At 35.3% G+C, this 26,211-nt stretch overlaps 1 protein-coding gene across 3 annotated transcripts in view; it reads left to right on the top strand.

The window, feature by feature from the left end:
* Nucleotides 1–25,912, top strand: part of LOC124537790 (protein kibra) — a 66,803-nt gene extending 40,891 nt beyond the window's left edge. Inside the window, exons 4-20 of one of the 3 annotated variants that reach the window (XM_047114695.1) lie at nt 13,434–13,542; nt 14,626–14,800; nt 15,348–16,193; nt 16,377–16,509; nt 16,615–16,717; nt 16,839–16,940; nt 17,457–17,558; nt 17,727–17,844; nt 18,330–18,507; nt 19,107–19,260; nt 19,731–19,819; nt 20,235–20,380; nt 21,906–22,016; nt 22,622–22,738; nt 24,012–24,161; nt 24,747–24,944; nt 25,436–25,912. In XM_047114695.1, coding sequence (XP_046970651.1) covers nt 13,434–13,542; nt 14,626–14,800; nt 15,348–16,193; nt 16,377–16,509; nt 16,615–16,717; nt 16,839–16,940; nt 17,457–17,558; nt 17,727–17,844; nt 18,330–18,507; nt 19,107–19,260; nt 19,731–19,819; nt 20,235–20,380; nt 21,906–22,016; nt 22,622–22,738; nt 24,012–24,161; nt 24,747–24,944; nt 25,436–25,775 — 3,171 coding nt within the window. In that variant the 3' untranslated portion in view covers nt 25,776–25,912. Of the gene's footprint in view, nt 1–10,835; nt 11,409–13,433; nt 13,543–14,625; nt 14,801–15,347; nt 16,194–16,376; nt 16,510–16,614; nt 16,718–16,838; nt 16,941–17,456; nt 17,559–17,726; nt 17,845–18,329; nt 18,508–19,106; nt 19,261–19,730; nt 19,820–20,234; nt 20,381–21,377; nt 21,484–21,905; nt 22,017–22,621; nt 22,845–24,011; nt 24,162–24,746; nt 24,945–25,435 lie in introns of those variants that run through there. The other 2 variants (XM_047114693.1, XM_047114694.1) reach the window with 2 other exon arrangements.
* The last annotated feature ends 299 nt before the right edge of the window (nt 25,913–26,211 follow it).

Genomic DNA, 26,211 nt, shown 5'->3' on the forward strand with positions numbered 1-26,211 from the left:
ATAATATTGACAAATTAATATTTAAAAATAAATCTTAAACAAATTTAATTCTAACAAGTTGAAATTTTATCATATTTTTAAATTTAGTATCTTAAATTGCATATAGTTGAACCTCCTTTCATAGTATCATTACCAGAATCTTAATAAGCGATTCCTATTCAATTACGGTGGAAAAAAAACGGATAGTTCATTGTGAGTAATAAAATTTGAGCCATCTTATAGTTAAATGAGATGGGTGATAATTTAGATGTTTTGTGTTGACCCTACCCCGGTCGTAAACTTTGGAATCACCAATAATAAACATTCCACATTTCATCTTAAACCACATTGACCGTTTTATGTTCGGACCAAGTACCGTCCGTGACTTTGTTCGTATTGTTTTATAATTAGTTAATACTCGAAATCTATTGCAAAAGTCAAGGAAACGTGTGAGTATCGATAAAAAGATTTTATTTGTTATTCATGACTTAACACTACCAAATCTAGATCGAAACCACAATCATTGTAATTTCGAACAAACTCTGTCCTGTATTTTGAAGTATGGCGTTGCGATATAAAATATAACAATACCCATTTCAGTAAAAATAATCATGAATGGCTCTTAAATTCATGTATTTCTTGTACTTATTCTAGTTCAATACTTATATGTAAATTGTTCTTGTATTAAATAATATCAAAATTTTTCTTACTATTTATTTTGCCAGTACTAGAATTTTAAAGTCTACAATTTATGGGAGCCTTCCATAGTTATAAATAAGTAAGGAATGTCACCCGGACGGGAGCCAGTTTATTTGTTAAGCTACAGGGCGTCTCAGGTGTAACGTTATCGAATATAGCTCTTATATTCATGGTGATAAGTGTCAATAAATTTCGGTATGCTTTTCCCTATACAAGGACAATGGGACAGCTTCTGTACTACGCAGAGATTAGATAGGTGTTGTCACGGCTGATGGACATACATTCAGATTAATTAATGGAGCTGTCTGTAAGGTTTAAGGTAAGCTTTTTGTTGTATACCAACAGATACCAACTCCAAAAAGTCTTGCCGTAATTGGGAATGTATTTCTTATGTTAATTCTATGACTTTTTTATTCGTATTTAGTTTAATTTTATTCAATTAAAAATAAACATATGTCCCTTAACGCATTTTATATTTGATTACGAAGACATAGCTAAAAGAGCCTTACTAAAATAAGTCCAAAATTGGTGATTATATACGAAATATCAAGGACGTTTTTCTGTAAAACAAAGTTGTTATGCTAACGCTTCTTTAGCATGTCGCCGTCTATTTTAAGTTTAAGAGATAGATATTTAAATAAAGTCATTCAAATTACACACATAATTACCATTATAGACCTAAAGTTTTTATTCCATAGAAACACGTTTTTTTTTTAAGCGTCTAAGTTATTCACTTGCTGTTAATCTCAATAATCTAAACACACGTATAAATTTGAACCATCAACGATAATCTTAATGCTAATATTTAAAGTGACACAACATAACATCCACTCATCTCTGAACGCTTGAAATAAAAGTATCGCTTTTAGATAAAGGTAAAAAACCTTCGAAGAATGTCACTTAACAAAGGCCATGTCAGTTGTCAACAATTTATGATCGTGAAAGTCACATTCCATGCCTCGGATTCCTATCCTCATGAATTCAAAAGGGAAAAATAAAAAAAGGGCGCATAACAAAATGATCTGTATTATGTACTCGCAAATATCATAATCGTATGACGGATAACACTCCGATGTGGTACAGTAGGAGATGGGTGACGTTTTTGAGTGATTGCCCGAACCGGGTATTAAGGGATTATTCTTGGGTGATTCGAAATTCGTGAGGTCAATCGCTACGTATTAAACTTGTGCTCGTGACTGTAAGTACATTTTTAAATTTCGAACGGTATTTTAGTTGCTCTTAGCGTACATTACAGAATTTAAATAATTAAAACAAAGAGATTTAATCTTGATTAAATGGGAATCGAGGCTGGTGTTTTCCAATTGTGCATTCGTTATAAGCTCTTCGTCGTTAATGGTTTTCTGTGGCGAAGGCTTGACGGCTGGTGGGGAGGGGGAGGGACGAAGGACGGGGTGCGCGTCCTCGACCCGCGTGGCCTCGGCGTGTGCGCATTGTTTCAGCTTGCGTTACTCATAAAAACGTTAGGGTCACCACGCGAAAACAATGCCTTTTGATAAATCGCTAGGTAGACTATACAATATTATTTAAATTGGTTTATAAAATGCTTAAAACTCACAACCATAATCTTATTAATTTTATAGAGATGAAAAGGTAATACAGAAGATTAATTAATTCGTGTTTTTAATTTTTATGTGGACTCTACTTGACTTTACATACTGTGGTTTAACTAAATTATATATGGAATTTATTGATAATCACAATAAGTAATTAAATATTAAGTTTTCACACGCTGATCATATCTCACAACGTCCGGTCTGTACAACAATATATCTATATTGAAGATATTATTTATCACTTACTTCCACAACTCGTAAATATCATAATCTAATATCAATTATTTAAATGTTGTGTTGGATATATATGTTGTTTTGAAGAGTGTTTTATATATATTTTAAAGCATTTTAAAGCATACATATGTATAATATTATACCAAGCAAGTATTATAAGCACTTTTGAATCGTCATTTTACAATTCAGTGAAGCGGTTCGGTAAGTAGATTCTATCGAGAAGAACCGGCAAGAAACTCAGTAGTTACTCTTATTCGACATTTAAAAAATACCGTCATGTCAAATACAATTATTTAAATTAATTTTGATATAAGAAGACACTTAAGTGATTCTACAATGATAAACAAATTCTTCTAACTAAAAAAGGATATTTAGAATATAAATCTACAGGATTCGGTAGATACCTCTTGTAATATATGTAAAATAATAACCGTTACACAACCTACTTCAAACAGATTATGTCAACGAGAATTTTGATTTATTACTATACAAAAATTTTACATTTCAAAGTAATCTAGACTTATACAGTTAATAAACACCTCCATATACCGAGCAACAATAGCGATTAGTCATTTGACTAATAGTCGTTACGATTATAATCTATTATAATGAAGGGATAATTATAGTTCTGTACATAAATGATGTATGTATGTGTTGACACCTTTTATACAGAACAATAATATGAGGTATGCAATGATCATATCCTTTGTCCTCCTAAAACCCTTCCACATATCAACCCTACACGGTAACCCGAGATTGTTTTTACAGTGTGACGTGCGCGTGCGCAGACGATGTCGAACGACCTCCGATACGGGCCTTGAAGCAAACGCACTTGGATTATGTGATTTCATAACAATAACTGAATACGCGTAGTCCCTTTTAAATGGATTTAGATGTACAAACATTTTGACAAGCTAAGCTTAAAGGCTTGGTTTTTATCGCAACTTACGTATACTTAATTTTTGAAATAGTTTAATTTGAAATTTGTCTCCAATTACATTATATTATGTAAAGACGTAAAATATATTCTAAAGTTAATAAGTTAGCAAAAGATAATCTTAATAGCCAGGTAAATCCGTTTTTTGTTTTCCTAAATTAGACATTACATATTTGGTTTCATTGTATAGTATAAAAAAAGTTAAAATTACGCAATAGATTTTGATACGACTTTTTAATAAATATAGAGAGAATTCGAGAGGAAAGTTTTTCTAATAATACATGGACAATATAGAAAAAACACACTGATAATTTTAGATGTTTCTAGTAAAATATTTGTTATGAGTATTACACTCGTGCAAACCCGGGGCGGGTCGCTAGTATGCTGTAAGAAGTTATTATTTAAAAACGTTTGTTTTCGTACAAACAAAGGTTTGCGCTAAGATTTTGTTTTTACAATGCAATTATTCAAGGAATATTTAATTATATACTAATATTGGTCGTAAAAACCGAAGGGGGTCGATTTTGTAAAGATATTCGAAAGAAACCGCGGATACAACTGTTATAATATTTTAAGTGCATTCCTTAAGAGGCACACCCGTCATTTATCAAGCTATGCGTGGGCGCACTAAACTTAAATGTGTAGCTAATTGTTATAAATGATCTAATAATTAATTTAGTCATGGCCCTAATGGAAATACCTACTAGACATTTTAAAATAAGCAATGTTTTTAAGTTTTATTAATAAAAACATAACTATGGTTAAATATTTATGAACTTTTTTCCATATTATATGTTATAGATTATTGTTATTTAGACGCTATATATGCGTTACTATTGCGCTGTTTCTAATATTTTAATTGCGAAGGCTGTTGAATATTTGTTTCTCGAATCACACCAGACCGCCTGAATGGATCTGAATGGGTTTTAACTCAGAGATAGATTATAGTTTGGAGTAGGACATAGCTTACTCTTTATCCCGGAATAATGTACTTGACACCTGCAACCTCTTTTTATATAAGGCAAGTGGTAGGTGATAACTATTCTCATACCTATATTGTTTGCGTAAAGAAGGATAAAACAAAAAAATCGTATATATAATTAATAATATTTGTAGTGATGGTATTTTTTTTGCCTGTAACCCAATTGTAATAATAATAACATTGTTACCATTAAATTACCAATAAATAATATTCGCATTGATTTATTCAATTTGTAACAGCAAGGTCTGCAAGTAGTGGACTTAGATGTATTAACAAAACTAGAGCCTCGAGGGACACGGCTATAAACGCCCCTTGTTAGAACGTAACGGCTTGTTACTTAGTAACTTAGTGTAGAAATGAGTATCTCTAGCCGCTGCGATTTTATCTAAGTTCAAAATAGATTCGAGTATAATGTTAGATGTAAATTATTTATATTGAATGTATTTTGTTAAAAGTAACTATATGCTACTTGTCTTGGCTTCGCACGGACAGAATAAAAGTTTATGTAAAACGTTTACATAAAATGTAAATAAATAAATATTTTTTAATTATTTTTTTACAAGCATATAATTTTTTTTTGGTTAGAACCTTGTATACTCAGAATATCGCATTAAAGTTTCATCATAATTCGATAAACAGTTGAGGAATGTTTAGAGGATAAGCATGAACCAGTGTAAAAATAGGCACAAGAGACATGAAATCAGAGTTTCCAAGACTGGTGGCGCACTGGCGCTGTATGGAATGCTTAAAAATTCTTACGGCTCTAATGTGGTAAGTGGTCACCACTTACCATCAGGTAGCCCATTTGCAAGTCCGCATACCTAATCTACAAATAAAAAAATAGACTACTTGTTTCCTCTGGGTTTCATAATCAAATGCATCACAATAACTTAAAATGAGTGAGGTTAGCTGTTTTAGTTTATATTTTCATTACTCCTTTACTTGATTTTAAAATTCGAACTTATATTTCAAGTTCGTCCGTTCAAAAATAACTAGCTTCATTATAAATAGATATAGATAAAATACGCATATGTCATAATTACTTGTAACTGTGTTATTAAGAACGGAATTTTAAGCTTGGTCGGTTAATAATATATTGCATAAATTATATTTATTGCAATTTCAAAATATGTGTATTAAACTACACATCGTAAATAAATACAAATCAAAAATATCAAAATATGTTCTAAATAAAAAATTCTTGAGAACGCGTAACTTATATTATAAAATCGTAAATAGTATTACCGGAACGTAAATCGAAAATATAACCAAAAACCGTTCAAGCATTACCTTATTCCATACAATAGACCATTATGGGACCCTAAACAAAGGAAAGGCTGGCACGCGAATTCCTAGAAGCAGAGATTCCCAACTTGATCTAAGAATAGCTTTTTTATTCAATTCTCACGAGGGTTTTTCCCTTTTTTTCACCGCATTCCTGAGATACTTGTAGATGGCAGGTAGAGCGGCAACACGATGGAATCATACCGATACTTCGCCTATATCATATGAAGCTATTTATATGTAATTATATGCTATTTAATATACTACGGAATTTTCTGCCTCTCGTTTTTTAACTGATGAGATAAAACGCTCGGTGGCTATTTTTTAAATGGCCGATATTCCTCTGGAATTTTAAACGTTTGATTTAATCGAATTAATTTTATATATTCACAATCACAAGGTAATTTTAATATCGAATAACTGGTTAATTAACATATTCCAATAATAGCAAAATATTCACATAGCTTAGCTTTTTTTTTTTCGAATACACCGAAATAGAAAAAGGAATTTGAATAAATATTCACCATGGAGGTTGAGTATTGCTTGGGTTTCAGTACAGTTGATTTATTGTATAATTTGTAAACGATAACATTAATAAATGACTTTCCGAATACATTTTCTAATTGCGAGAAACGAATGGTGTCATTTCATATAGTTTAAAATGCAATTATCTTGTAATGGCCGTTCAGAATTTGATAAATATTATAAATGATAGGTTGATTGCTATAAAATATTTATGGAATTCGATAACTGTACGAGGTTTGAAGTTAATTTGTTATATGACTCCGTGTATACGAAACCAGTAGTAAAGTTCATTACACGCTAGACGTACATAAAATACTTTTAATAAGATTGTAAAAAGTTTTACAGCCGCAACTAATCCTTACTATACGTACGTAATATTTATGTGTTCAGACACAAGACTTAGTTTTCAATATAAACTTAACACCGTGCCTTAATTGTAAAACTCTCCGAGTTATTAAAATTCACGTATATATTATAGCAGAGACTATTTTTTACATTGTATACGATTACGAATTCAATTACCATAGCTGTCATGCAAACTATAAAGTACAAGCGTGGTAATAATATATGCCGCGTCTGTCTTTAGTGTGTTCTGTGGCGCATTCTTTCTCCGTAACACCGGGAGCGCTCGTTGGCTCAATAATAATATGAACGAAAAAAAAAAAAAACGAAAACGTCAAAGCGAACGTTTCGTGCGCCCGCGCCTCACCCGCCCCGGCCTTCTGTCATATTTTTTTTACTTTTTTCTTTTTTTATCTTTTTTCCATTGCTCGATGCTTCGGGGGATAATCACGTGTAACGCTAGACTGCATTCGGGAGTATATTAATATGAAAATCATTTGTATTGCCTTTTGTTGGATTGATGGATAGAATGTGTAGCAAATTGAATTCGGAATGTGTTCGATAAATTCGTTCGAAGTTGATAACGCCAGATGGTTGTATTGTTGACGCGTTTGACTTGCGCCGCCAGTGATCGACGCACACGGGTTCGATTCCCATGCATGGTTCCACAGACAATGTACTATTATAGTCATGGTCTTCTAAGAACATGCAATATAAACATATGCGTTTGCTTCTAGATTGTTTCTTACATAGAAAATAATCTCCAAATGCATGTTACATTTTTTTATTATAAAAATAAACTAAATCTATATTCTCGTAATATACGCCGTCTCGATTTGATGACTCGTTGTCAGTACTCATGTATTCTATCATTTCAATCTGTTTATAGTTTTCTTGTAAGATTATAATGAAGCTATACCGTTACTTCTAGATTACTTTGGAAGAGAGATTTACAATTATATATTTTTTTATGATCAATCTTTTTTTTTTCTTTATCGTACCTATACTTTATACTGCATACATTAGGGTTAGCTTTAAGTTTGTGTTTCTAATATGGAACTATATTTTAAATTAAAATATTTTTTAATAATAATAATATCATACTATTTCAAAATAACAAGAAAATGTTTTAGTATATTTTCTAGAATTTTACTGAACTTGTTTTTTTTTTTTAGTTATACGATAGCAGTTTAATGATAAGAATATTTTTGTTAATCAGTTATTATTTAGTAGTTTTGATTAATTTAGTATATTTAGGCAGACAGCCTAACAGTGTAACAGAGGCCTAAGGGCCGGCAGGCGTGAGGCCAGCGAGGAATTTTAATCGCATCCAAGCTGGCCGATGCCGAAGGCAATAAAAAAACCACTGGCAACCTGCATTTTGGATATGAAACAACTGCTAGGTCGTTTTTGATATATAGAATATCATTTTTAAATTAATTTACGTCGAAAAGAGTTTATATTACCAAAATATTTTGTAATAGAAATACTTTCTGGCTGTATAAATTCGATTTATTACAGGCATATATCGAATTCATAGTTATTTTCATGTACAATATTCAACTCAAAGCGAACGTCACATGTAATAGTGTTATGTTTATATATCAATCAACATAACATTCCTAGCATACAATTGTGTAATGTGCATTAACAATAGTGTGGAATATTTATGACAACAAATGGGATTATATAATATAAATTTATAATGAAATATTTATAGATATATCATTGTATATTCTTGCGAGGTCTTGTTATTTATTACATGATATGTGTACGTATAAAATAGCTTTATTGTCATGTACTTAGCTGAGAACAGTGGTTGAAACACGTGAATCGTTAACATATATTGCGAGTTCGAGTTTGGCAAGTGAAACATGTATCATGTGATTGATATATATTTATGAAATGAACGAATTCTTCTGTGTGGTAATAGAATATTCCAACCCTTATTAAAAGTCAAGAAAGCGTTAGACCGGTGTACACTGGTGATGCCAGGTTTTTGTAATAGGAGTGACGTTTTTCGGAAGTTCTTATATATTTGGTTTTGGATATCATCATGGCTTACTAGTCTTGTTACAGTAGGGAACTAGGCGGCACCAAGTTTACTTTGCAAGGTTGTGCTCATAGCCTTACCTGGCTGTCTTGGCAAATTTACAAATATATATAAATATCTTATTGTATAATAACAAGGTAATAATTAAAATCAATTTTGAAATGTAGCCGATGTATACGATATATAAATTTCATTGTAAATTAAAACCTCGGCGATGACATGATAATTAGTTTCTTACTAGTTTACAGATATTTTAAAAATATTTGTGTTTAATTATTTGTGCACAATACTTGATTCTAAAATATAATTATTAGTTTTTGTTGCGGTTTTGGATTAAATTATTTAAAGTTCTTTCAATGTATGCACTGAATAAGTCTGCGTCTTATAATTTGTATTTTAAACTAATTGTTCGTTAAGTCGTTTTTCATGTGTTTTATATGACTTTTCAATTATATGACGGTATTATTACTAAGATATGTCAGGCCCAAAGTATGCAATTTAAATTTACTATCGCATTCGGTATTTTATTTATATAAATTCTCTATATATAAATAATACAACTATTAGCTACTGGAGAAAATCTCTACCCGTTTCTAGTAGATAGGCAAACGAGAAAAAAAACTAAAATTAGTTTCGTGGGGCTACGAGTATGAAAGAGAAAGAGGTATTGGGATAGGATCTGATGTTAGAAAGAGACGGGAAAAACTTTGAGTTGAAATGTAACCGGTCCAGGGGAGGCAGATGTGTCTTAAAACCCCCAAGGCATTACAGATTCCAACAATAAGAAAATTGTGTAAAAAAACAAACGCGTTCCCTTTATACGAATGTATTTAGCTAAGTTCAAAGATTATGTCAAACATAACGCCTTTAAGCATCATTAAAGCTAAGACTGATCTCTTTTCATATACGTTTATAGAAGAATAATAAATTTCCTATAAAAATTATACGTAAATATTACACGGGCCGTTTAAATTCCAAGCAAGTCATGAACGTAAGCTGTCGATCGTAGTTGGATGGCATTATTTTCACTTTAGGTAAATTTCTGTTCGAGTTGGCTAACAAAAAAATATATAGCTATTAGTCGAACGTAGCGTGGCACCGGGCCAAATTACCTGTCCGTTTGTACAAACTCGTTAAAGTTGAATGTTATGAATTAAATTACTTTTAGAAGTCGACTTACAATTTTGTTCTCGAACCACGCTACAAAATTACAAGCAACGCTATAAAATAACAAGAATATGTACTATAGTTGTATAATTCGACAATTTAAGGAGTCGTTTAATGTAAGATAATCATTGGCATAGCCTAGCAGGCGACATGCGCTACATAACTTCGTAAAAATGTACTTGTAAGTACATACAGCTCAGGAATTATGTGGTTAGTTAGGTGGAAAAATATTCCAAGTATTTCGCTGTCAGAATGCCTTCTGGTTATAGTCTTACTTAGATGATTAAATGAAATGGAAGGCATTAAAATATGCTCTTTGTCGCAACATTTTAATGGGCCTATAAAATGTATTTTTTTATTTATTCGTCAAAATACCGTTTGATTGCTCGTTATAACAAGTAGGAGGCTGCAGAAATGGTCCGGGACGGGATTGCAAATGCGTGTAAAGGAATTCCGGAACAAAAATGCCCGCGTCTACCTGCAGACGCACCCGCCAGATGTGCTCGCATGCTCGCATCTCGCGCATACCAACAATAAGCCATGTAAATTGTTTACGTGGAAAATCTGAGAAAATCGCCCGCTAACTGCGCGTAACCGCCTCATTGCGACGCGCCGCCATATGTGAAATTGTCAGCTTTTTTGCATTCCGAGCCGCTGTCCTGTCGCCGACGTTCAGAGGCGATTACGACAATTGTTTACTGACCGGTAATTAGTCGCATTGCAAAAACTGAGGGGTATTCGGTTGATTTAATATCGGGATTTAAAATTAAATTGTTCTGGAATTCGTGAGGTGGTGAATGATTCGCGTGCGGAGGACACGGGACGAGGTCACAGGGGTCCGTTACGGCGTCGGCCGGGCCGGGCCGCGGCGGGCTCGCGTTTCGTCGAACTTATTACGACAGATGGCCGCGGCCCGGGAGGCGGGAGCGGGCGCGGACGCCGGCTCTTCGGAGAGATCGACCTCCGAAATGCGCCCGAGATTGCATTCTTTCGGCGGCGCGGGCGCATTCCACTGCGCGCCATCCGAGCACCGCGCGCCCGCGCCAGTCGACGCGCGCCCTTTTGGGGGTTAAGATGTGTCCGTTGCGGCGGGCGCTCACTATGTGGTCCCAGCCGCCGCCTCCCGAGCCGGAGCTCGAGCCAACCTTCCGCGCCCGTGCCGCTTCCGTCGATACTCACACCTGGTGTAGAGGATGTTTCGGCGCGCGACATTTAGCGAGAATGGTGCGCAACGAGCCGCCAGAGTACGGAGTCTGCGTGGACCCTACCTCTGCTCGTCCTGCCGGTCTATGCGTCCGCGATGAACCCCAGTACCAAAACTTGGACGAGCTGCGAAAGCGTCCCGAGTACGCTAACTTAGACGAGATCAGCCGCGAGTACGGATACCGCCTCTGTCCGGAGGGTCAGAACCTCGAGGACGAGGCGATCTATGAAAACATTTTGTCAGTGCGTCAAATTCGTTCCGCGGAAGTGCGTTTAGTGCCGGTGTCCGAAGTACCATACTACGAAGGTCAAGGTTACGTGGCGACTCAAGTTCTCAGCAGAAATGGAACCTTCCCGCAGTGTCCGCCGCACACATGGAGCCGGCTTCAACACGCCGGCAGGATGACGGGATCGTTGAGGCTGTTCACTGTAAATATAATCGCACCAAATAATTCGATGTATAACATAAAATTAAATTTTCAATACGAATTCGATCCGTTATAAAAAATCTTTATATACTCCTATAGACGGGTGGCTGTATAACATTTTGATTTCTTTAGGCAAAACCGGATATGTGTACGAGTGATGAGGTTACTTTTTATACGCATTCCGAGCAAAAAGTTGTTGCTCAGTATGTATAATACCGTATTTATGTCGGTCGCAAAAAATACCTGGTGGAATTCTGCTCTAATGATTCGTTAATTTTAGTGGTGACTCGATGAATTTCGTACTTACCTGTGAAGTATCGTGACCAGGGATTCGAATGTATATTACCAAAGAATGTAGTATTTTCTTTAACTTAATATTACATACTAGAACGATATGATCTGATTTCAAACAAAAAAAACTCATCACACGTCTTTTCTAAAAATCAACACTTTTTACAATATTTCGTGTTGACAAACGATGTATAGATAACTAAAATTCTTAAAATAATTTGAGAATTTAAATATAGCATAACTTATAGTTATTACACATTCGAGTTTGCGATCGCTATTATGTTTACTTATACGCTGTTAAAATAATACAGCGAATTAAAATTTGCAAAAAACACACTAAAAATTCCAACCAATTGTATATTTTAACATCGGCGTCGGAAGTAATTAATATTTATTAGGCAAATGTTTAACAGTTTAATGTGAAAACGTGAAATAGGTGTATAATAATTTTATGTATTTTGTAATTTCTAACATTTTTTTATAAAAGTCTTTAAGATATACACACAAAAACACGTTTCTCAATAATCTTTATCAACAGCTTTTCTTGTAATCGAATGTATATTTACATATATATCTTAATTGTGTAACGAATCATTCTAATTATAAATGAACATACTTTAATATTCATTTATCCAATGTATTTGGAGTTATGTACGCCGCAAACGATTTTTGGCGCGGAATTTGTAAATGGTTGTGATACGTATATGACATTTTGCTGTCGATACTTAAGTATTCCATTTCTATAATAGATGAGTTAAGTATGTTGTGGAGACTCGCACTGGTGGAGAATGATATAGCCACATCTAGTTGAGTTTCCATACTCCCATTTCTGGTGATGCTGTGAAACCAAGAAAATTGATAAACGACACATTCTTAACAATAATCTATCAATACTGCTGCTACAAACACTGCTGGCGGGAAAACAACATATACGCAAAATGAATTTATCTTACCTTGCAATTCGCCATCAACCATAGGAGCTAAGTTGTTAAATCCCCAAGGGACATACCACCTTAGCTCTGTTATACTATCTTACTCACCCTTCAATAAGGAACATAACAATACTAAGTATTGCTGTTTGACGGTATATCTGATGAGTCTATGTATAACCCAGACGGGCTCGCTCAAAGCCCTACCACAAAATAAATACATGTCTGTGGAATGTATAGCTACTATCGGTTCGGAATGTATATTCGGCAACTATGTAGTTACTTTTTTAGGCAAACTTATTTTAAGTAGTTACAAAAACGGATGGCGCGGTCCCGAAATAAAGGGATAATTCAAAATACGATAGTTACGAGCTAAGCGAAATTCATGAACATATTAAAGTTTACAATCGATGCGATCTCGATAAAGATTCTCTAAAATATTCTACATATATTTTATTTATATAGTTTTTGAGTCGAGATGGCCCAGTGGTTAGAACGCGTGCATCTTAACCGATAATTGCGGGTTCCCAGGCAAGCACCGCTGATTCATGTGCTTAATTTGTCTTTATAATTCATCTCGTGCTCATCGGTGAAGGAAAATATCGTGAGGAAACCTGCATGTGACAAATTTCATAGAAATTCTGCCACATGTGTATTCCACCAACTCGCATTGGAACAGCGTGGTGGAATATGTTCCAAAAACCTTCTCCTCAAAGGGAGAGGAGGCCTTTAGCCCAGCAGTGGGAATTTACAGGCTGTTGTTGTTGTTGTTTATTTTATTTATATTTTTTTTTTATTGTCAACAGGCAAAGCGGGAGATGTACGATGTCAAAAAGCAGAGGCTGTGTCTAGCTCAAGACGAGTACAAGCACCTAAATAATGCCCTGTCCACCCTCGCTGCATCAAGAACAAGCCGTGAGTATCTTCAAATACATTATATCACTATCTGGATAGTTGTAGTAGTTTATCACAATGTATCGCGAATGTAAAGTGAAGAAAAGTTGTCTACGCAGCAAGTAAAGCAGGCATTCCGATCATTTTATCTGTGATCTTTTAGTTGTACTTTCATTACCTAGTATCGGCATTCGTTCCGACTCGGACTGCTCACGAAAGCGCAGTATTAGCGCAGTTTTGCCTATTTTTTTGCTAGAAAGTAGGAAAATCTGGGATTGCTAGAGTAGACGGCTGTTTAAAAGACTTGAATGTTTTAATTTTATTATTGATTGAAAGGTTACATTAATAATACTGCATAACATAAAATTCGTGCGTCCATATTTTTTTTAAATTGCTATAAATATCGCCGACGCCATATTCACTTTTATTATAAAAATTAGAACATTATTACGCTTATACCGTTAAAAATAACTAAATCGTTACTATGAGTGAAGTCTCTTTTAAAAAATGAGAGTTCATTTTAACATTACATTTAAAATATAATCTTTCGAGTAACATTTAAATAATTTATTTTTACAACTAGATATATTTTTACGACATGAAATAAAAATCATAATGAAGCTAGCTCAAGTCTTACCTTACCTGCACACACAGAAATTCCAAATAAAAGGCATTGTTTAGGTAAAGTTACGAATCAAGCTTTTTGGTCCCCCACACAATTCTCAATGGCTCGGAGTTGCATTCAATTCCTTATACAATTCTATACAATACACCGTGCACAATAGGATATGCGATTATCCATGTTCAAAAGGTCAGTTACACGGAGGCTCGAAGTGTGTTTGAATCGAACTTATTTTTACTATTTTTATTAAGTAATTTCCACCGGTTTGAAAGAGGAATTATTATTATATATATATTTGAATATTTAAACATCGACAAATATATTATCTAGTAATATTATAAATTATAATGTCTTGATTATAAATTAATAAATAAAATGAAATATGTAGATAAATAACCAAATATTATGTTGCACAAATTTTTTTAAAGATCTACAATGGAAGTAAATGTTTTAATGTTATATATATAATATTTATCATACAGTGTGTTCATCAACAACATCCGTGACGACTACATCAACGACGTCACGTCACGATCCCGAACTACTTCGGTCTGAGGTCACTCAAGCGCGCGGTAGAGTCGCGCAGTTGAGGAAGGAGCTGAGACAGGCCAGGGCAGAGGTGGCGTGTGCCAGGAGAGGGGTTGACACGCTTGCTGAGTGAGTTTTATTGAAACTATGTTTTAAGCTTTTATATCAAATTCAAATAAAAATAAACTTTATTCAAGTAGGCTCTTACAAGCACTTTTGAATCGTCATTTTACAATTAAGTGAAGCTGTCATCATCATACACGTGTCGTGTAATTTAACTAAACTCATCAAATATTGAGAAACTTTTTACTCTTTTTCACAGAAGTCAGAAGGATATTAAATCAAAACAATTTCCAAAATAAATGTGGCTCTTTCAGTAATCACATATAAAAATTTTCAAAGGTGTTTAGTAAATAATATAAATGGTAGTTCTATATAAATTCTTTTAGCATAATTTCTGGTGATTCTAGAAAACCCCAAGTCTCGTACGAGCTATTTCGATATCTACTCGTTGATGCATGATTTATTAGAGTGGCCTCAGGTCAATGGGTCAATTATGATTGATGATGTCGGGGTGTCCGATTTTATTTCTGTTCACCATTGTGTGCGGCTATCGAAACACAGATACGGACTGTTTCTATACAAAATTGATTTCATTTTCATGTTTTTCTTTCAGAGTGGAGCAAAAATTGAGCTCTCAGCAAGGATGTTATAATATAACCGAAGCTCAAGCGATAATGACCGAATTGAAGAACGTTCAGAAATCTCTTACCTCAGGTGAAAAAGAGCGGGCTGATCTTATGCAATCGCTGGCTAAGTTGAAAGATGATTTAACGAGGCTGCAATTAGCGGACGCTTCGCCCGATCTCTCAACACTGAGCTTACCCCAGGAGAAATTGAGCACTGCCTCCCAAACTGATTTATGTGCGGACTTAGTCCCTATTGGCACAAGACTAGCGGAAATGGCGCGGGTTCGCCTACAATACGATGAAGCTAGAAAACGGATACAGCAAATCCAGCAACAGCTTGCTGATCTGGAGGACAAAGTCCAACCGGGTCAAGCGGAATCTGATAAAGATCGACTTCTACTTTTTCAAGAGAAAGAGCAGCTCTTACGTGAACTGAGGAGTATAACTCCGAGGACGAGATCGAAACAAGAAATGAGTGATATCCAATCAGAATGCAAGAGATTAGAACAAGATTTGAAGAATGCGTTCGAAATGTCGAATAAATGCATAGCGGACAGGTTGAGGCTACACGAAGAGAAACAGTTATTGTTGCAGCAGCTTAAGGATGCATTGACGTCTATGACGACTTTGGAGGGACAGTTGAAGACGTTGTCAGCGTCTACTTTGTCCGTATCCAGTAGTTCGAGCCTAGGGTCCCTTTCTACGGCGAGTAGTAAAGGGTCATTGAGTTCGGGTATCAGTTTTACAGACATTTACGGTGGGCCGCAGATAGCAAGTACCTTTCAAGCCGACAAACCTATTGATATGGTGGATCTACATAGACGAGTGGAAAGGTAAGATTTTGAGGATTTATTTGTAATATTCTCTAGCTAATTATTATGCTCAATATAATTTTAAATTTTAGTTTTTATTCATCTAGTAAACATGCTATATCTTTTGCATGTTTGTTTGGTATGTTACTTCAAATTAAAGTTTTGGATGAAATATGTTTAATTATAGCGATAATTAACTTATAGATTACTTCGCGGAGCGAGCTTCCCAGACAGTGCTACTCCGGGGGCCAGTAGTTCACCATCTCAACCTTCTTTATCACCAAGGAGCAGTTTATCATCAGCCAGTCCACCACCACCACCACCATCTTATAATCAGGTATTTATTCATATTGATACAATTAATACATCTTTAAATGTTTATTCCCATGCATTTATTTTGTTAATTTTCGAAAACTTAGTAAAGTTGTAAATGTGTTTACAGGTGGAGAGGCAAAGACGACAGCAAAGAGAGCTCGAAGAGAAACTCGCTGAAATGAGGATAGGCGTCGCCACGGGACTTAACGAAGTCACTGGGCTGTCTACAAGTGAGTATCGAGATGTCTAACATTCTTCAAAATAACTCCTTTTGAAACAAATTGTCTTCTAGTATATAGTATGTATTATTGTTTTGAAAGTGTGATTATTACAGTTATGTTTTTTTTCCAGTTCCTGTGCAACTCCAAGGTCCTGGACGACCCTGTGAGCCTCTATCCCCCATTTCGGAAACACCCCCGCCACCGCTCTCACCGAGAACTCCGTCATCTAGTGGTAAGGATACTTATGGAATTTTCTAGATCTTTTTTAATTCATAGATGTAGGTTCATGGATGTATAGTAGGACACAAATTAGATGTAGCATCGGAAAATGCAATGGAATGAAATTAAAACCGATTACTGACGATTTACACAACCAATAGAAATAGCTCCCTATCGCGCCATTCGACGCTATTCGTTGCTATAGATTCACGCGTCAGAGTAAGCAAGTACATGTAAATCCACGCGTCAAATTGACGAATAAATCAGGTCATATGATATTACAAGTTATTGCGTTTGTGCAAAGATCATATTCGCATGAGAAATAAATATTGATAATTTGGTATAGCGTACTCAATTCGGATATGATCGGTTTTACGAATTTTGCCGATGCGACATCTAAGTTGTGTCGTACTATACCTTTGACGTTATACTCAAAGCTATAAAGACTTGATAAATACAGATGTTTCCTACTATTTATATATATTTATTATTATTAATAGAGATAATAATCCATACAATGACTTTATAGGTACGAACACTAGATCAGTATCGGCAGCAGTGAGCGACGAGTCGGTGGCCGGCGACTCCGGTGTATTCGAAGCCGCGCAAGCTGGAGACGCAGCTAATGCTGGTAAGTGATATTAAACCTTAAATTATAAGACATAAGACTCTTTTTTCATTGTAAATGGACATGCACAATTAGTTTTGCTGTTAATTTTTTTTTTTAGTTTTTTGTCATTATTATTTTTTATTTGATTTGAAATATATGTCATTCTAATGTCACCTTTTGTTGTTACAGTGAACAGTGCACAAATTGAGATCAAATTGCGCTACTGTTCCGACGAGAGTGCGCTCGAAATCGGCATCCTGCGAGCTAGGAATCTTCACGCTTTGTACATCGATATGGAAACCGAAGTGTAAGTTGTATTCTCATATCAAACATTGTTTGCTTTGTTAATTAACTTCATTGGAAATAAAATGAATCGTTGATGATATCCTAATCAAAATTATATTACTTGGGTAGTAAATATTTTTAGTATATAATAAAGTACTAGAAAGTACTTTTATATGTTAATTTAGATAAATGATAACTTATAATTCAAACATATAGCTATCTATTTATAAATTGGAAATAATTAGTTCATATTTTGATGTGAAACTTACATCAAATTAGGTGTTCCTAAGGGTGCAATGTCAGAGCCATTATTATTTCTTCTATATATCCTTAATATTTTAAGAATAAAGCCAGTATAAATAATTAATTAAGATCAACAATTCACAGAAATTACTTTTAATATGTAAAGAGAGTCACTAGTTATATTAGATAATAATAGAATATAACTCAATCGTAAGACGTGATGATAATGTGATGTAATACTAAGTAAAATTTTTAACTTTCTAGGGCAGTCCGAGGCGCGCTCGTAATGGGTGGTGGCGGAGGTATCGCCTTCAGTACCACCGCCTTAGCATGGCGGGGTGCCACTCTGCTGTGGAGGAAAAACCAGAGAGCATCTCTGGGACCCAGGGCGTTGAGGGCTGCAACGCTACAGCTGAATTTAGCTGCAGGAGCCGAATGCTTGGTAAGTACAAATTAACTGTAATAAATGTCTTTGATATATTTTTTTCGAATATTTTTAAATTATTAAAAAAAAAGTAAAGTAAAGTAACAGCCTGTACATTTCCCACTGCTGAGATAAGGCCTCCTCTTCCATTAAGGAGAGGGTTTGGAACATATTCCAAGGGTTCAAATCCAGGCAAGCACCACTATATATATGTGCTTAATTTGTGTTTATAATTCATCTCGTGCTCGGCGGTGAAGGAAAACATCGTGAGGAAACCTGCATGTGTCTAATTTCATCGAAATTCTGCCACATGTGCATTCCACCAACCCGCATTGGAACAGCGTGGTGGAATATGTTCCAAACCCTCTTTTAATTATTATTTTGTATTAAATAATGTTAATTATATTACAAAAATATAGGTGTCCTTAATTGTCAAATTAATTCAAGTAATTATTTCAAATGATGATATTAGCCAAATTCGAGTATTCGGCTATAAGCCTTGAGTGCCATGTGATGAATACACAGGCGAGAGCGATTTAATAACTGATAAGTTTTTAATAAATTCAGACGAATTTTGCTATTGTGGCATATATATTAAAGACTAAATCGCTTTGCAGGGTTGCACGCAAGTCAGCTTAGCGGACTTCGACCCGGATACCGTGTCCCAGAAATGGTACAATGTGTTGAGTTTTAGAAGCATGAGACGAGACGAGAGCTCCGACGAATCCACTGTCATTAGTTCGCAGACCTCAACCCTCACGAGGAACAGAGGTGAGACATAGATTTAGATAAAATCTATTTTCTATTATTTAAATCTAATCTGTGATAAGTTTGGCTTGTAACATTTATTTCGTTGGATGTTGTAAAAAAAAACAACTATTCTACGACTTTTATAGTCATAATTGTTGTTACCCGCGACTTCGCTTGTTATAGTGTTGTTTTGGAGTTGATTGTCATGTGTTAGACAAAAAAAGTATATATGTCTTATTTGGAGTTTAAGCTTGCTTGACAAATTTCATCAAATTTGGTTCGTTGGTTTGGTTGTGAAAGATCGACACACAGACAGATAAAGTTACTTTAACATTTATAATATTAGTATCGATTAAATTATGATACTTTAAAAATAAACTCAATAGGATATGTTCCAACATATCAACATGTGTTAAAATAAAAATTTTAAGTCTAAAAATTTAGGTTTCGTGATTCTGGTACTTTAACGTTTTATTTTGGTTGTCTAACAGGACCAGAGAGCATGACCAGTGCGGAATGTAACGTGGACTGTGAGAACTCTGCCTCCGAAGACGAGGAGTCAAGGGAACCTTTAAATCAGGTAAGATTAACTTACCTAAAATTTAAAAAGTTTACCTTTTATACATGCAGCCTTCAATTATTTGTCCATTTATCTAACACAATGTCTAAGACCAAATATTTTTGTCATTTCTATGATGATTGCAACAGTTCTCTAACACCAAAAGAGTATTTGATTTTAATTTCCTCTACATAACCCTTACATCAACCACAGTACCTTTTATGCTGCATGCATACCTTCAACCATTTGTCCATTTATCTAACACAATGTCTAAGACCAAAGATTTTTTTCATTTCTATGATGATAAGAACAGTTCGCTAACATCATAAGAGTATTTGATTTTAATTTCCTCTACATAACCCTGTAAGGGTACCCACAGGCTGGTGTGAGGCTGTTATTCATATAACAATTCCCTAATTAGTAATTTCCCGCGCAGATCGTTGAAGAGGATTCGTTCGAAGATTACATTCCTGAAGAGGAGATAACTTTGGAGGACGAGTACTTACACCCCGCAACCGCCGAGAAGGAGACGAATACCGAGTGCAATTTCTGTCCTGAGGGAGCGAGACAGCTGCATCGACGGTATGTACATCTATCTCGCTTCAATTCGTATTATTCACTTGGTGGTAGGGCTTTGTGCAAGCCCGTCTGTTATTCACTCATCAGTTATTCTACCGCCAAATAACAGTAGTCAGTATTGTTGTGTTTTGGGTGAAGGGTGAGTGAGCCAGTGTAACTACAGGCACAAGGGACATAACATCTTAGTTCTCAAGGTTGGTGGCACATTGACGATGTAAGGAATAGTTAATATTTCTTACAGCGTCATTGTCTATGGGTGATGGTGATCACTTACCATCACCCATAGATAATAGAGACATATATATATATATATATATATATATCTGTATTAAAGACTCGCTGTCTCCAGTACAACGCTTATCGGTAAATTTTGAGTCATTGTCTTTGTAATTATTCTTATTGATAAAGGAATATATTGTGGTTTCTTTTGCTCTTTTTATTTATACCGATACGAGTGAGTAGCATCACTGTGATGCTGTCTCGCTCGCACATTTTACTTACCTATTATCAGCGAGTCTTTAATACTGCTATGATAGTATAGTAGACCATACAATAGTATGGTATGGTGAAATGTAAGTTAGGTTAGTTAATGTGGTGATGTATAATGGTGGTGGATTGGTGAAGGTACACAAATTAGACAAAAATTGTGTTTAATTTATATTTTTTATTGTACAGGCTTTTCTTTTTTTTTTCTTTAGATGTTCCTTTTATATTTTATCATGAATCAATTTGTCATTTATCGATAATTCGAATGGTTTCTCTTTTATATCATTATTTTAACTGCTTGGAATTGGTAATCGTTATCATTGTGTATACCAATATAATTACCAAGTAGATTCTAGAACATTATATCACAGAATATCTTTTGACGTAAAGTCCGACAAAAAGTATATATATAGTGCGACAAAATGTATACGATTTTGATACTTGATGAGCTCTAGTACAGATTACTGGATCCGTTTAAAAGGGTCCCTAGAAAATGTATTTCTGCTTCCTCCAGATACTTAATGAGGCGGGAAGCCGACGGCAAGCCTCACGTGGATATGGCCTTAGAGAAATAGTTATATACCGTCCAAAAATACATATCTGTAAATATTGTAACGTAGGTATGTTTGCATTGTGTCCGATAAGGCTTTGATCAGAGTGTGCACACTTACATATTAATATTTTGTTTAAAGTTTTCGAAGATATCACCCAAAGTTCATGTGTCATATTGAAAGGGACTTTTGCCATCTAGAATGAATTACTTGGCTGATGTAATTTTGTAAATATTGATATTTAAAAAAATGCATGGAAAGTGTGCAGCATGGCATGGAAACACAATGTTAGTGTATATATTCGTTAACATTGTATATTAAACTAACGCATGATTTACATTTAAAGCTAAATAAAAAACGTTTATTGGATTGATGGATTTATTGATGACTAACCCCATTGTTTAATCACAATTGATCAATTGGTTTATTTTGCAATTTATCTCGTGATGGTTAACAGGCAAAAAAAATAATAGTTTTTATTTATTTTTCAGCAAAAGTCAACAAGTTAGCTCAAACCCTGAAGAGTCGCTCGCGACTATAAAACGATCTCAAACGTTCTCGCCTCAACCTCAGAGCATCAGCAAAGGCCAGTACATTTGCAGGTGAGACCTTACAACCTTTTATATATATATTTATATATATATATAGTTATATGTTTTGATATTGTGGTACCAAGAAGCTGCCGTTTCACTTTAGGTTGTTTATCGGATGTTAATGTAAAGGCAGATTTTTCTCTTTCTAGTATAATTGATTTTACTAATAATAATATATATAATATGTAATAATATGAGACAACATCACATACATTACTCTGATCCCAATGTAAGTAACTGAAGCACTTGTGTTATGGAAATCAGAAGTAACGACGGTACTACAAACACCCAGACACAAGACAACATAGAAAACTAATAATCTACATCGACTCGGCCGGGAATCGAACCCGGAACTTCAGAGTGACGTACTCATGAAAACAGTGTACCCGGTGTACACACCACTCGACCATGGAGGTCGTCAATAATGATAATTCTGTCACTAATACTCCTGTATGGAGTATTGAGTATGAATTAAAATATATATTTTTTATAATGGCAACATTTTCTCCAAAATGTTTTGCTATATTATAACGGTCTATGAGGCACTATTGACTATGATTGAAATGTGTGTCTTTTATGTTTGTGTTGTCTAATGAATGTTGTCTGGTCTGCAGATTAAACCGATCTGAGTCTGACTCGTCCATGGCGCAGTACGCGCGTAGGGGTGCGCTGCAACCCCCGCCTGTGGGCATTCCCTTCGACAGAAGCGTTCGAGAGAGGAGGTCTTTGAGGTGTGTACTATTTAAGATATTTTATAATTTTATTTTTTTTATTTTATTTTATAAGGATCTCCAACGTTATTACACAAAAAACTTACACTAATACATTCACAAAACTTAACCTATACCAATGCACTCACAATTATAGGAGAACACAACATGCTTCGTATTTTATAAAAATATCTTAACGACTAGACAGACATTATATTACAGATATTGAAGACTTTACATTACATTTTTAATAGTAATAATTATAATGTCAAATTTTAAGACAATCACTTTAAATACATGTTTAATGTGTGATTACTTATGATTTTTCGTGTTTTTACTTATATATGAAAAAAATGTTGGTATAATTATTTTCGGAAAAGCATTTTTTCTTAAATAAGTAATAATGACAAGATATCAATCAGCTCAATTCCTATCTTTCGAATCGAAGTGTCTCCAATTATGACACGTTTATATACGAAAAAGTGTTTTTTTTTTTAAATTAGTAATAATGACAAGACATCAATCAGCTCAGTTTCTATCTTTCGAATCGAAGTTTCCAATTATGACACGTTTCCTTACGCACGTATAGTACGACACAACTTAGATGTCGCATCGGCAAAATTCGTAAAACCGATAACATCCGAATTGAGTACGCTAGCCCAAATTGTCAATATTTATTTCTCGTGCGAATATGATCTTTGCACAAACGTAATAACTTGTAATATCACATGACCTAATATATTCGTCAATTTGACGCGTGGATTTACATGCATTTGTTTTCTCTGACGCGTGAATCTATAGCGACGAATAGCGTCGAATGGCGCGATAGGGAGCTATTTCTATTGGTTGTGTAAATCGGCAGTGATCGGTTTTAATTTAATTCCATTGCATTTTCCGATGCTACATCTAATTTGTGTCATACTATAATGAATTTGGAGCAATGAGCGCGCAGCAGCAATAAACGGGCGCTTCCCATTGGCAGATGGGGCCGCAGCGGCGCGGCGCTCAAGATATTTTATAATGTATAATTTTAAAAGACAATTACTTTAAATACCTGTTTAATGTGTGATTACTTATGATTTTTCGTGTTTTTACTTATATATGAAAAAAATGTTGGTATAACTATTTTCGGAAAAGCATTTTTTCTTAAATTAGTAATAATGACAAGATATCAATCAGCTCAGTTTCTATCTTTCGAATCGAAGTGTCCAATTATGAAACGTTTCCTTACGCACGTAATGAATTTGGAGCAATGAGCGCGCAGCAGCAATAAACGGGCGTTTCCCATTGGTAGATGGGGCCGCAGCGGCGCGGCGCGGCGCGGGGCGGCGCGCAGTCGCTCGGCGCGCACGTCACTTGACCTGTCGCTCGACCTGCGCGCGCAGCACTCGCGCCTCACCGACCTGCGCCACGAGATCGCGCACCTCACGCACCTCAAGAAGAGGTATCTTTTTTTTTTATTTAATTTACAACATCCAAGTTTCGCAGATGCCAGTGCCTTTTTTTACATTTTATTTTAAATTACATCTTGGCGTTTTACATTTTATACTAAACATCAGCAGATCTTCGCTGGAATTTTTGTCGTCTTCTTGGGAGACGTGGTCCACACTGATTTTTATATAATATAATAAAATATAATAAATTGAGACTCAAAAAGAGGTCAGTCAGCTCTCAGACTCCTCCTTTCGAATGCCTATGAGGGTGATAGACAGAACGCATTTTGGGTCTCAACCGATGATTGAGGATTGAAACATAAGCGAGCACCACTGAATTTCCATGTGCTTAATTTGTGTTTATAATTCAGCACGATATCGGCGTTGAGTGAAGTATCAATAGGGACCTTGCTTTGGACCTGGGGCATATCTGATTTCAATGAAGTTCCGCCAAATGTCAATGCCACATTAGACCACAAGCTTTATGCGTTCTCCAGAAGTGCAACACTCAAAAGCTATTACTTTTCTCAATTGTAATTCCCTGACATTTACTTTACAAAGAAAATGTATTTATAAAACTCAATTGTGTTTAACAGATTAGAAGAAGCTTGCGCTCATGGCGACCCGGCCGTTGCCGCGTGGGTGGCGGAAGACGAAACTCTTCGGAGGCTAATCTCAGCGCCGGTGGAGTCTGGAGACAGAGTGTCCAGACTGTTCCATCGTACGTGTAGAGAGATATATCGGCTACGGAAGTCCAGGCAGGGAGGAAGGAAACCGGATTTGGTGACTTTCAAGTAAGAATCGATATGCAAACTCTTTAGTCAAATGTGAAAACTAGAGCCAGAAAATTACTCCACAATTTTTCTTTTTTATATAATTTTTTTCTCTGAGTCGAGATGTCGGCCCAGTGGTTAGAACGCGTGCATCTTAACCGATGATTGCGGGTTCAAACCCAGGCAAGCACCGCTGATTCATGTGCTTAATTTGTCTTTATAATTCATCTCGTGCTCAGCGGTGAAGGAAAAACATCGTGAGGAAACCTTCATGTGACAAATTTCATAGAAGTTCTGCCACCAACCCGCATTGGAACAGCGTGGTGGAATATGTTCCAAAAACATTTTCCTCAAAGGGAGAGGAGGCCTTTAGCCCAGCAATGGGAATTTACAGGCTGTTGTTGAATATAAATTTGAGTTTCAATATAAATATCCTGTAACAAATATTATATGCGATCAAAATGATACCAAAATGTTGGCAAATTGGCTTATAAATAATTTATTCCTTACAGAGAAAAGATGGCATTCTTCACGCGCGCCAAATCAACGGTACCAGTTCTACCCGACGAGGAAGGCGACCTGTCTGAAGACGATTGGGAAGAACTCGAAGAGAGACGGACCCCGGACGGGAGATCGTCGAAAACCTCATACGAACTACGCAGGGAGCCAGCCAGCAGCCAGACCGATAGCCGAGACCAAGTGACCCAGGTCATCGAATGCAAAAACCCGTGCATACCTGAACCGTTTAACTTGACTATCCATGAAGATAAGAATGAGGAAAAGAACGAAGCCAAGACTGAGGATGTGAGGTACGACTTTGTTGTTGACAGAGTCCTAGGTGTTCAAGTTTGAGTGGACTAGTTGGACAATGTGCGAAACAAACAAACAAACAAACAAAAAAAAAATCAGCCAAAATTCCTTTAAAATGCAGTTAAAGTGAAATTGTCTTCCAAAAGCTGCTGCAGATTCTAATTTCAAATGTTTTTTTTTTTAAAGTAAATGAACCTTTTTGGTAAATAAAATGTTTGCAAAGCATTGTCTTCGATTGTGTCCAACTAGTTATGTCTGTTATTTGTTTAGATGTAAGATTAGTTAAGAGGAAAGATCAGTATGAACTGTGGCTACAGAGTGCGGTTACGTTAGGTATCTTAGTGGTCTGTTACTTAGGACATTCGATTTGTTAGGGTATACCCAATTGTGATATATGAAATCTTTTATAATAATTGGATTTTCATCTACACATATATTTAATATTAAAATGTTATTTGATGGCACTATATGTTGATCT

Source organism: Vanessa cardui, chromosome 19 (assembly GCF_905220365.1).
Source record: "Vanessa cardui chromosome 19, ilVanCard2.1, whole genome shotgun sequence".
Lineage (NCBI taxonomy): Eukaryota > Metazoa > Arthropoda > Insecta > Lepidoptera > Nymphalidae > Vanessa > Vanessa cardui.